General features: G+C 46.6%; 1 protein-coding gene across 1 annotated transcript in view; it reads left to right on the forward strand.

Annotated features, from left to right (window-relative positions):
* SPG7 (SPG7 matrix AAA peptidase subunit, paraplegin) overlaps nt 1–13,412 on the forward strand; it is a 462,707-nt gene that overhangs the window by 170,512 nt on the left and 278,783 nt on the right. The window contains exon 9 of the mRNA XM_069216631.1: nt 13,225–13,398. Coding sequence (XP_069072732.1) covers nt 13,225–13,398 — 174 coding nt within the window. The remainder of the gene's footprint in view (nt 1–13,224; nt 13,399–13,412) is intronic.

Here is a 13,412-nt window from a genome sequence, read left to right on the forward strand (position 1 = left end):
AGAGGTACCCCTTCAAACTTCAGTTCCAATGCACTGGACTTGGTAAGTGCGGGGAAGCCAGTTTATCCATGTACTTTACACCTGTGGTCCAGCTACATAATGATAACACCGATATCAAACATGTCGGAATCAGACACCAATACTAATGCCAATATTCGTGGCATGATTCCATGCACTCTGGGGCTCCTTTGAGGGCCCACCAGGATTGCTCCTACCAGTCTTTCATGGTTTGCGGGCAGCCCATGCTGCTGCATCTTCTCAGACAGGTTTCTGCCCTCCTACTGCTTGACCATCTCAAGCAGGGGAAGGCAGAACAAAGGATTACCTGTGGGAGAAGAGATGCAACACCCTTTTCCTTGGAAATAGGTGTTACATGGTCGGGGAGGGGTAGCCTCCCCACATCACCGGCTTGCTTTGAAGGGCACATTTGGTGCCCTCCTTGCATAATTCAGTTTGCACCAGTCCAGGGACCCCTGGTCCCTGCTCTGGCGCAAAACATCAGAAAGGAACGAGGACTAACCACTCCCCTGCCCATACCATCTCAGGGGTGGTGCCCAGAGCTACTCCAGGTGGCCACTTGATTCTGCCATCTTGGAAACAAGATGTGCAGAGGACCCTGGGAGCATCTCGTTGGTCAGGACAGGTGACTGAGGTCAGTCTGATAGGTGGTCACCCTGCAGAGTGACCAAGCCCCCTGTTAGTAGTATTTAATGACTCCCTTGTGGGTGAGTTCCCAGTTCGGCATGCAAGACTCCACCAGGACTCCTCTGCATCGACCTCTTCTGCTCCTGGCCACCGGAACCGCTACTGAACTCCACGGGAACCAAACAAGCCTGCAACTCCCGAGATAACATCGCCTTGCAGCATTGTTTCTCCAACTCCTTCCAGCAATTGCAACATTTCCACAGCTGTGCATCCTCTGGGGCCGGCAGGAATTCATCTGCACCAAAGAAGCAAGAAGGAATCTCCCTCGGAATTAAAGAGTCACTCCTCTGCGTTTGCAGGGACCTAAGGCAACAACGTCTGGCTGCTGGGATCTGCTCTCCACAGGAACTGTGTGGATCCTCCAACACAGGTGGTGGTTCTGAGTGGTCCTCTTAGTCCTCTCTGCCTTCTGACCGACTTGGGAGACGGTGAGCCCTTGCCTCTCCTTGCAGGACAGAACTCCTGGTCATTGCAGCTCTTGCAGCAACCAAGGCTTGTTGACTCCTGCTCCGAGGGATCTTTAGGCTCCAAGTAGCCACGACCTCCAGCACTTTATCCTTGCAAGGACAGTCTCTCCTCTGCTGCTCCAGCGATGTGAGACACCTCTTCAGGTGTGCTGATGGGGCCTCAGTGCAACTTACTCTGCTTGCTGCCAGTGGGTTGCCTGTGGGGTTTTCAACTGCTTCTGCTGGCTCTTCCCACTGCTGAGGGGGAGCCTGGACTCCCCTCTCAGGGGTCATGTCCTCTGGACCTTGCTGGTCCTTTTCTTCTCTGCAAATCCTCTTCTGCCCAGATTTATGTTTGCCAAGGCTTGTTGGTGGTCCTCCTGACCACTGGCCAGACTGCGACCGGGCGACCGGTGTGGGACAACTGCTGCATGACTTCAAGGACCTCCCTGCAGCTCCTGGGCTCCACATCTGATCTTCATCTTTCACTGTTGACTCTGATTTTCATCCACAGAGGCATGGGTAGTGGCTCCTGCCCCACCTGTATAATCCTGCACGGACTGGACTCTGTCCCCTTCTTTTGCAGGTCCCCTTCTACTGGAATCCACCCTTGGGTTCCACTGGGCTGGTCCTGTTCTTGCAAAGTTGCTTTTCCATGTCCTGTTGATAGTCCTTGGGAAGACTAGGTAACTTAACACTGCTCTCCTGGTCGCTGGGGGTCATCTAGGTACTCCCCTCTTGGGGTCCCGCATTCTCCCAACTCCCTTTTAACTATTCCACACCCTTGGGTGGGGGACCTAACTTCACATTCCACTATTTTAATATATGGTTAGCCCCACCACCCCCCAATAGGGTCCTAACTATTTTCTGCTTGTTGTTTTTCTATGCTAAGCTTGTTGTTTTTCTATGCTAATTCCTAATACTTAACATGTATATATAGTGTGTACTTATCTCCAGTTGGAGGGCTGCCTATTGGTAATCTAGTTCAGTGTTACTGTAATAAAGTACCCTTATTTTTGCAACACTGTATGGTTCCTTGCATGTGAGATAAATTACTGTGTGACTACTGTGGTATTGTAAGTGCTTTACACTCCTCCTAGATCATTCTTGGCTGCTCATGACCCCTACCAATAGAGAGTCCTGGCTTCCTAGGCACTGTCTCACTAACAAATAGGGGTTGGCTGGACCTAGTATAATGTGTAAACACCCTAGGTGTCCACAACACACCCGGCCAGCTTCCTACACCCTTTATGTCACCATCATCATTCTGTTGTTGACACCACACAATTTCTACATCATGTTAAACATCTGTCATGCAGACAGAAATGCATTACAAAATGCAGACCAAGAGATACGCACATCCTTTTTGGAAAAAAATGCAGCACTGTTTAAATACTGCAGATGAAATATCATCAAAACACACTCTACCAATATTACCCTTACTGTGCCAGTGTATGATCCTGCCAGCACTAAATTGTTTTCTTCACAGGGGTTAAATAAACACCAAATATATCAGCTGTACGGAATTTCATTTATTGGTTTGGAAATTGTCTGACAAGATCTTGCACCATTACAGTGGGTGGGTTTTGGCAGCACATCTGGAAACCAGTTGAGAGCACATCTGTATTGATCCAGCTCTTGGCTCTGTGCATTAGGGCAAACATTTACCTGCCAATGTCCCTCTGGTAACCTAACATTGTTTTTCCTTTACCAGTGTCTGCTACCATATGGCAATGTCATTTGTGATATGATGTATTGATAGTGTAAGCGTTAATTGCAGCAGTGTCTTTTGTCCTGGCACTGTTTCATTGGTGTTACCTATTCACCACTCATTCTCTATTATTGGAGTATCTTTCATAGATTCAGATGCTTGAATCTTTCCTCCTCGTCGAAGTAGGAGTCCCACGGTATCGTAGTAAGCAATATATATCAGTATAATGAGCTGTAAAGGGAATGCAAGGTTCAGCTTAATAGCCTATCTATGTCCTTTGTAAAAAAGGACCAAAGTTGAACAATGCCAAATCAGACGACACCTTTTAAAACACTCCCAACAGAGGCATCTTCCCTCAGATTGTCACTGCATATCATGTGTGAGGGAGTCTCCCTGAGCTCTGCTCAGTTTCTTCAGAATTGCTGATCTTCAAACATTTATTTCTCTGTTCCAGTATGTCAGAACATGTCAAGAAAAGGAGTCTTTAGACCCCGTGCAACCTGTGGTAAGAAAAGACTCCATTCAGAAGATCGTCATAAGGATTGTATATATTGCATTCATCCATCCCACAAGGTGAGAGACTGTAAGATTTGCAGACATTTTTCTCCAAACATCCTCAAAGACCGCAAGGAAAGACTTCTATTATGGCTACAGAAATTAAAGTCTAAGCGTAGTGAGTGCTCCATCTCCTCACAACCTTCTAGGAAGAGAGAAAGTTCTCACCTTGAGTCCCATCAGCTCAGCAAAAAAGCCTTAAGAAAGACACATTGTGGATCTATGGAAGGCTCTTCCTAAATCCTCCTTCAGACTAAAAATCCGAGCCTTCTACATCTTCTGTAGTCATATCTATTGAAACAAGATCTTTGCCTGAACCAGTCTCAAAAAATATAAAAGTATTTGAAAAATCGACAGCGAGAAACATTTAAAAAACATGGACGTTGACAACTAAAGACAAAGGCCGGACGATGACTTTACCGTCACCTCTTCCATCGTCAACGACATCAACACTACCTTGTCGACGATGACAGGCACACCGTTATCGAGAGCCATTGTGTTGATGATGACCGTTACGTCAATGAGAACTGTTCCCACGCCGTCAACAACTGCATCAGCGCCATTCTCACTGTTAATGGCACCAACAACATTGTCAATGAAACCGGCAACAAGGAATTGTTTTTTAAAAACCTCGGCAACCACAAAATCAAAACATAGGAGGACATCAACACTAGCATTATCTACACCATAGATGACCTCATCCATAACACTTCTGTCATCTCTTCACCGCATAAATCTTTCATTTTAACACCCTCTGATATATCACCACTAATGCCTAGTCACTTTCTGGTTATCCAAGGCTCTGATTAAGACCATGGAATGTCTGGTGCAGCTCACAGTCCTTCTGAATTGCACGTGAAGTATCGGGACGACCAGGATGAACAAGAATATTATGAGCCTGTTTACCAAACCTAACACTATGTTAAGCAGTACCATCTTATGTGCCTCCGCTCAGGTTCCAGCTAACCTCACGCAAGATTTACAAAGCATGCTTAAGGATTATTATGTGTGTTTTCCAACACCAGTTGAGGGGCATCTGTCACCTACAGTAAAAGTCACATCTACTCCTAATTCTCCAGAGAATCTTCCTCCACCTCCTAATCCTATGATGACTACATAATCTTGTATTGTCATGGCCCCTTGGGGCAATCCATTCACTACTGATAATGGTCATCATCATGATCCCTAAAGAGACAGAGAAGATGATGAAATAACAGATAATCGTACCATAACCAACGAAAGGGATGATCATCTTGTTCCTCCGCCTTCCCCTCCAGGGCAACTGCCAATAGATTCTCCACCGGGGACAGTTTTCATACATTAATGGAGAGAGCTGCCAAACGTTTCCAACTCCCCATTACTGTTGCACAGACTGACTGTTTCTTATATGACTTTAAAGATCAGTCCAGCAAAACAGTCAAAGCTATACCAATTGTGGACCACATATGGGAAGAAGAAATAAAAATAATGAAAACACCATCGACTGTCACTGCTGTTTTTTCCAGAATTGACAAGAAATACAAATCACCAGATGATTTGCCAACGTGCTTAATAGGACATCCTAGACCTGAGTCACTCATCACTCAGGCTGCGCAACGGAGGTATGAAAACTCTTCTACGCCTATCACTTCTTTGCCTGATAAAGAGGGCAGGTGGTTGAATAATGTAGGCAAAAGAGTCACAGTGATGTCAGGAACAACTGTGTGAACTGCAAATTCTCTGGCCATTCTAGGTGGACATGATTGCCAAATGTGGTCAAATATTGCTGCATACCTGGATCTTCTGCCAACATTGATCACACTATGGGTAGGAAAGTACCATCTTTTTGGCATAGTTACTCCCACTTTGTGCCTGCTGTCAGTGTGTTTTGACTGTTCACTGGGATCCTGCTAACCAGGACCCCAGTGACTGTGCTCTCTCCCCCTAAATTTGGTTGTTCCTGACTTTGTACACCCTACAATTGGCATACTGGTGCCCCCATGTAGGCTCCTAGTATATCGACCCAGGTACTCAGAGCATTGGGGCACCAGGGGATCCCCATGGGCTGCAGCATGTATTGTGCCACCCAGGGGAGCCAATGTAAATGTGCCTGCAGGCCTGCTTTTGCATCCTGCGTGAAAGGGTGCATGCACCCTTTCACTACAGGTCGCTGCACCAGGTCACTGAAAGTCACCCCTATCGCGGGCCCTCCTAGCCCAGAGGGCAGGGTGCAAGTACCTTTGTGTGAGGGCGCCCCTGCATGAGCAAAGGTGCCCCTACGAACTCCAGCACCATTGTCCTGGACTTCATAAGTGCGGGACGCCATTATATATGTATACTGGACACCGGTCACTACCTGTGTCCAGCTACTTAATGGTAACTCCGAAACTGGGCATGTTTGGTATCAAACATATTGGATTCATATCCCAATGCTGTTGCCAGTATTGGTTGTATGATTCCATGCATTCTGAGGACTCCTTAGAGGGCACCCAGCTTTGTTCCTCCCAGGTTGCAGGGTTTTCCCAGGCAGCCCACGCTGCTGCCATCCTACAGACAGAATTCTGTCCTCCTGCTTGACCAGCTCAAGTCCAGGAAGGCAAAACAATGGATTTCCTTTTGGGGGTAGGGGAACACCCTCTCTCTTTGGAAATAGGCGTTCCATGGCTTGGGAGGGGTAACCTTCCCAAGCCACTGGTATGCTTTGAAGGGCACATTTGGTGCCTTCCTTGCATAAACTGGTTTGCACTAGTCCAGGGACTCCCTGGTCCCTGCTCTGGCGTGAATCTGGACTATGGAAAGGGGAGTAACCACTCCCCTGTCCAGCACCACCCCAGAGGTGGTGCCCAGAGCTCCTCCAGGTGGCCACTTGATTCTCTCATCTTGAATCCAAGGTTGGCAGAGGCCTCTGGGAGCATCTGAGTGGCCAGGTCAGGCAGGTGATGTCACAGCCCCCTCCTGATAGGTGGTCACCCTGCTAGGTGACCAGTCCCCTTTTTAGGGCTATTTAGGGTCTCCTCCTTGGGTGGATTTTGAGAGTCGACGTGCAAGATCCCAGCAGGACTCCTCTGCAACTTTTACTTTTACTTCTGGCCACTGAAAACGCAACTTGACTTCACAGGAACCCACAATCTGCAGCTCCAGCAATGACTTCATTCTGCAACATTATTTCTCCGGCTCCTTCCAGCAACTGCAACATTTCCCCGGATGTGCATCCTTTGAGGGTGGCAAGTCTTCAGTCTGCACCAAGAAGTAAGAAGAGATCTCCCTTGGAATGAATTACTCCCCTCCATCCGCAGGCACCAACTGCATCGATGACCGGCTGTGTGGATCCCTGATCCTGCAACACAGGTTGTGGTCTGGAGTGGTCCCCTCTAGCAGCTGTTCAACTTGGGAGGTGGTGAGTCTTTACCTCTCCTTGCAGGACAGTACCCCTGTGCACCACGATTCTTGCAACTACCAAGGCTTGTTGGCTCCTCTTCCAAGGGATCTTCAAGCTCTGTGTACCCCCGGCCTCCAGCACTCTTCCCTGCAAAACACAGTCTCCTGCCTGCTGCTCCAGCGATGTGGGACACCTCTCCAGGTTTGCTGAGTGGGCGTCACTGCGACTCTTGTGCCTGCTGTCTGTGAGTTGCCTGTGGGGGCTGCATCCTCCACTTCAGGCTCTCCTCACTGCTGAGGGTCTCCTGGGACTCCCCTCCTTGGGTTGAGTCCTCTCTGACCTTCCTGGTCCCCAGCAGCTCTGCAACTCTTCTTCTGCAACTCTTGCCTTTGCCAAGGCTTGTTGGTGGTTTTTCCACACCACTGACAGACTGCAACTCTTCTTCCGACGTGGGACATCGACTGCATCACTTCTGGAACTCTTCTCCTGCTCCTTTGCTTCATAGCCAACTCCTGGTCTTCATTGTCAACCTGGTTCTGCATCTCCAGAAGGGTGGACCCAGCCGGGCACTCCAACTGGAATTGGAACTGGACTTGGTCTGCTTCATTTGCAGGCCCTCTTCTGTCCGGATCCATCTTATGTTTCTTCCAGTCTTGCTTGGGTCTTGCACAGTCCTTTAACAAAGTTTACCTGTGGGTTTGGGAAAAAAACAGGTACTTACCTCTTCTCTCCTGGTCGCTGGGGGGCACTCTGGTACTTACCTTTTGGGGTTTCTAGTTCATCCAGCTCCCCTCTACAGATTCCTGCTTTTCTCATTCCATTTACTTAGTATATGGTTTGGTCTCCCCATAAGGTCTCTTATTATTCACTGTTATTTTACTGTTTTCTATTGCTCTCTATGCCATTCCTGATTACTAATGTGTATATAATAGTGCTAGTAGAGTATTACCTATGTAGTATTTTAGTATTTGTGTTAACATAATAAAGTACCTTTATTTTTGTAACACTGCGTGGTTCTTTCATGTGTGTAAGTGCTGTGTGACTATATTTGTATTGCATAAGCTTTGCATGTGTCCCAGATAAGTCTTTGCTGGTTATCCACAGCTACCTTTAGAGAGCCTGGCTTCCTAGACACTGACTAAACCTCACTAAAAGGGGATACCTGGACCTGGTATAAGGTGATAACACCATAGGTGCTCACCACACACCAGGCCAGCTTCCTACACTATGGCTATAGTATCTGTAGGTTTCCGGAAGTTAGCAAAATCTGCTGTTCTTCGATGCCAGGGTTGGCTTAAGGCTACGTCGTTCTGCTCTGAAGTGCAGACAAAAATACTAGACATGTCTTTCAATGGTGATTCTTTGTTTGGAAAACATGTAAAAGATGCTCTGCAAGCGATAAAGACTAACACAGAGGCAGCTTGTTCTCTCAGGACCCTCCAGTACCGTAGACACCTTTTCTTTGAGTGCGTGGCCGCCCCTTTTACTCTTACCACTGAGAATATCACAGATACCAACCCCAATCCTACCATCGATCCTTTCGGCCCGCTTACCAACAGCATCAACCCTACAGAGCATCAACCCTACAGAGAGCACTTCTGTCGGCTGCCTATGCTAAACAGCAACCAAGAAGAAGTCAACCAGAGACGCCACTAAAAAAATTGTGACAACATCAGCGTACCAGCTACAACCCCTAGTAAATTTCCTATTGGTTCCAGAATTTCCCACTACTTACATCACTGGGCCAACATAACTACAGACAGATGGGTCCTAGATCTCATCAAACATCGCCATATCTTAAAGTTAACTCCCTGGGGCTCACAGTCAATTTTCAGAAGTCCCTTCTCGCCCACAACACTGATAACTCTGGGAGACACTATAGACACCTTGCTCAACAAGGCATTATTGTCTATAGACAGACAGCAGAAACTCTCCTCTCTGGTCCGCTCTCTTTAAAAAAGAAGGTATGCTCCAGTTCACCTGAAAAAATCTCTTCTCGGCATGATGTCCTCAGCCATTCTCCTAGTACCTTATGCTTGTCTCGAAATGCAACTCTTCCAGAAATAATTGGACACACAGTGGCTGCAGTCGAGGGGCCTTTTCGACGATACTGCACAGACCACACATCTCATGCAAGCAGCTTTTCCCTGGTGGACGGACTCCAGCAATCTTTCTGCGGGACTCGCGTTCTTTTGTCCCATTTTAGAATACATCATTACAACAGATGCTTATCTAGAAGGGTGGGGAGCTCATCTGCAAGTCCTCCAGATTCAGGGCAAGTGGACCCTGAATCAGTCAAAGCTACACATCAACTTCCTCAAATCCAGCATAGTCTCCCTAGCTATTCAAGTGTTTCTCCAGAGAATTCAAGGTTACCTGTGTTGGTAAAAACAGACAACACAACTTGCGTGCAGTATCTCAACAAACAGGGAGGTACGAAATCCCAGATTCTATCCCAAGAAGCTCAGCCTATCTGGCAGTGGGCACTAACTCATCAAGTGACCATAAGGGCAGAAAATCTCCCAGGAGTTCACAACTCTATAGCAGATACCTTGAGCAGATTGACCCAAAGCTGTCACGAGTGGGAGCTAAATGAGTGAGTCCTGAATACCATATTTCAAACATGGGGAAGCCCAATCTAGACTTATTTGCATCATGAGAGAGCAAGAAGTGCTGCTTTTATGCCAGCAGGTATCCTTAAAAGGGATCTTGGGGGAATGCCCTTTTGATGCAGTGGTTTGGAATCTGTGCTTTTCCCCCAGTCCATCTTATTCCCAGAGTTCTCAGAAAGATCAAACAGGAACCATGCCAGCTGATACTCATTGCGCCACAATGGCCAAGACAAATTTGGTTTACCGAGCTCCTCACGTTATCGATAGACAAACACATTCAGCTCAAGCCTCAGGTAGACTTGTTGTAGATGAACAATCAGCAGGTCCTTCATCCAGACCTGACTTTCCTGCATTTAACAGCTTGACTCCTGAGCACTATGAATTACAGCAACTAGCTATCCCAGAAGACTGCGGACAAATTCTAGCGAGAGCCAGAGCAGACTCCACTAAAAAAACGTACTGCCTCAAATGGAAACGGTTTTACTTTTGGTGCAAGAAGTCTAACATACACCCTATTTCATCTCCTCCTGAACATGTGTTGCGAGATTTACTATCTCTAGCCAAATCCAGTCTAGAACATTCTTCTGTCAAAGTACAATTGGCCGCTATTTCCAGATATAGACGAACTTTGGGTTCTCCTTCATTATGGTCACACAAATTAATCATCCAAGGGAGTTTCACAGCATATCCTCCAATAAAGTTGCTACGTCTTGCATGGTAACTTAATACGGTGTTATCTCAGTTGATTGAAAGCCCATTTGAACTGATTCACAGGGGTGAGTTAAAATTTCTTACCTGAAAAGTGTCTCACTTGCGTGCCCACACCTCTGCTAGAAGAGTAAGCGAACTGCAAGCGTTCCCTATTAACAAGCCCTTATTACAATTCAAATAATCCATGGTAATCTTGCAAACTAATCCCAAATTCATACCACAGGTTCCTACTGATTTTCATCTAAATCAACCTGTCATGCTTCAGACTTTCTTTCCTAATCCCCAAACACCAGCAGCACGGAATTTGCATACACTTGATGTCAGGAGATGTTTAAAATATTACCTACGTCAAACAAAGCATATTCGGTCTACTGACCAACTTTTTGTGGCCTATGGTAACAATAATAAAGGTGGACCAGTCTCCAAATCCACTACAGCAAGATGGATTTCATCAGTCATACAGTACTGCCATTCTAGAACAGGCAGACCGTTAACACAAAAGACTAGAACTCACTCCTCGAGAGGAGTTTCTTCTACAGTGGCCTTATTTGCTGGGGCCCCCATTAAAAGATATGTAGTGCTACAACATGGAAGATCACACACAATCAATCAATCGATTTGTAAAGCACGCTACATACCCGTAAGGGTTTCAAGGCGCTGGGGTGGGGGGAAGGGTGCGCTACTGCTTGAAAAGCCAGGTCTTGAGGAGTTTTCTGAAGGAAAGAAGGTCCTGGGTCTGTCGTAGATCTGACGGGAGGGTGTTCCAGGTCTTGGCGGCGAGGTACGAGAATGATCTGCCACCGGAAGATTTGCGCCGGATGCGGGGGATGGAGGCGAGGGCGAGGTTGGCGGAGCGGAGTTGCCAGGTGGGGGTGTAGAAGCTGAGTCTGTTGTTCAGGTATGTTGGTCCGGTGTTTTGGAGTGCCTTGTGTGCGTGGGTGAGGAGCTTGAAGGTGATCCTCTTGTTGACGGGGAGCCAGTGAAGGTCTCTTAGGTGGGGGGTGATGTGGCAGTGGCAAGGGATGTTGAGGATGAGTCGGGCGGAGGCGTTTTGGATGTGTTGGAGGCGTTGTAGGAGTTTGGATGAGATACCGATGTAGAGGGCGTTGCCGTAGTCGAGTCTGCTGCTGACGAGGGCCTGGGTTACTGATTTTCTTGTTTCTGTTGGGATCCATTTGTAAACTCTGCGGAGCATGCAGAGGGTGTTGTAGCAGGAGGAGGAGATTGCGCTGACCTTCTTTGACATGGAGAGTGAGGAGTCGAGGGTGAAGCCAAGGTTTCGTGCGCTGTTGGTGGGTGTCGGTGGGGGACCCAGTGTGGTCGGCCACCATGTGTTGTTCCAGGCGGAGGGGGTGCGCCCAAGGATGAGGACCTCTGTTTTTGTCTGAGTTCAGTTTTAGCCGGCTGTCTCTCTCATGCAGTCGGTGATGGCTTTTAGTCCCTTATGGAGGTTGGTTTTGGCGGTGTGCGGGTCCTTGGTGAGGGAGAGGATGAGTTGGGTGTCGTCGGCGTAGGAGATGATGTTGAGGTTGTGCTGACGGGCCACTTGTGCGAGGGGGGTTCCCAAATCCCAATACAAACATTTTAGGCTAGATAGTTGTAAACCAATGTAAGTAGTGAAAGGCTTAATACATGACATGTTAAAAAAAGACAGACTGTGGGTTCAATAGAAAAGGCAGGTCCTATTTAGGACAAACAAATACTTATTACTTAGGAAACTTATACACATGCTGCATTGTTAAGTTAGCTGTGTTGAAACACACAAGAGGCCCAAGCCACATTAGAATGAGAGTTTTTCTTTAAAGCTGCACCAACTGTTGCTTTCAAAATGTTCACTTAGCATGAACAGGGTGTAACAGAAGGGTGTATCCTTCCTTAGCACAGGGGTCCTAAAAACCACAAGTCATTCATATCGTGTTAAGGGGAACTGTGTAAGGGCCAGATAAGTATTTGCAGGGCAGGGTTACCATGAGCAGCACGCAACATATAATCTCTTGTTGTGCAGAAAGATAGATATGGTGAATGACGTCAGTGTAACTAACCCACCCATGAGGCCAACAAGTGCATGTGCTTCTTTCCATAGGCACCTCATTATCTTATCTGTACTGCTTGTAATTGCTTACGTCAATGGTGAACTCTTCACCACAGTTTTTTGTGTTTTTTATAGTATAAATGCTACTGGTGTTTGAACCAGAACTTTGAACTTCAGTCATGGCCTCTATGTTGAGACTGCCTGTTGTTCCCAGCTGAAAATCGATTAAACCTATGTTATTGTGTCAAATTGATCTGTCTTATTTTATTAACAGATTTCCCTCTAACACCATCTGCTGTCATATGCATATGTATTTGATTAAGATATATTGCACTGCTAACTATTCTGATTCAAGCATGTGATTCTATGAAAGATACCTCAATACTGCAGAAAGAATTTGTTACTTACCTGTAACTTCTGTTCTCCAGTATTGGTATCTTTCATAGATTCACATGCAACCCACCCTTCTCCCCTTAGAGGCTCTCCTTCTTGGCTGTTAAGGTCTGTACCACTAGTGCTTTGAAAATCTGAGGGAAGATTCTTCTGTTGGGAGTGTTCTAAAAGGTTCTGTCGCCTAATGGGTCATTATTCCATTTTGGTCCTTTTTCAAAAAGTACGTAGGTAGGCTATTAAGCTGAACCTTGTGTACTCTTTACAGCCTGTTTTCATGATATATATACCGCTTACTACGATACCGAGGGACTCCCACTTTGACGACGGGGAATGATTGAAGCATGTCACTCTATGAAAGATACCTATCCCGGAGAATAGGAAAGACCAATGATTATTTGATAGTCATGTTATTTTAGGGCTATCTGTAGCTTGTGCTTCTGTGTTAGTGGGTTTTCCTTCCCCTACTTGTTTGTGATTGGTGATTACCTGTACCAGTGTTGGAACCCTTATTGCCACTTAATTTGAAGGAAATTATATTAATTTCCTCTAATATTATGTTAAATGGCTAAATGATGGCAACAACATTCCATCTAGTCTTACAGTTTGGGATGTCTGGGTTTAAAACTCTATTTCCTGGTCACTATATTGAAGTATGCCAAGCTGATAAGCTAAGTGTTAAGTCCCTCTAACTCTCATTTCAGGTCTTGGAGCAGCTCGTGTACGAAGTCTTTTCAAGGAAGCAAGAGCCCGGGCTCCGTGCATCGTCTACATTGATGAAATAGATGCTGTGGGGAAGAAACGCTCCACCAATGTTTCTGGCTTTTCCAACACAGAGGAGGAGCAGACCCTGAACCAACTCCTGGTGGAAATGGATGGTGAGGTATCATAG

This window comes from Pleurodeles waltl, chromosome 12 (genome assembly GCF_031143425.1).
Source record: "Pleurodeles waltl isolate 20211129_DDA chromosome 12, aPleWal1.hap1.20221129, whole genome shotgun sequence".
Lineage (NCBI taxonomy): Eukaryota > Metazoa > Chordata > Amphibia > Caudata > Salamandridae > Pleurodeles > Pleurodeles waltl.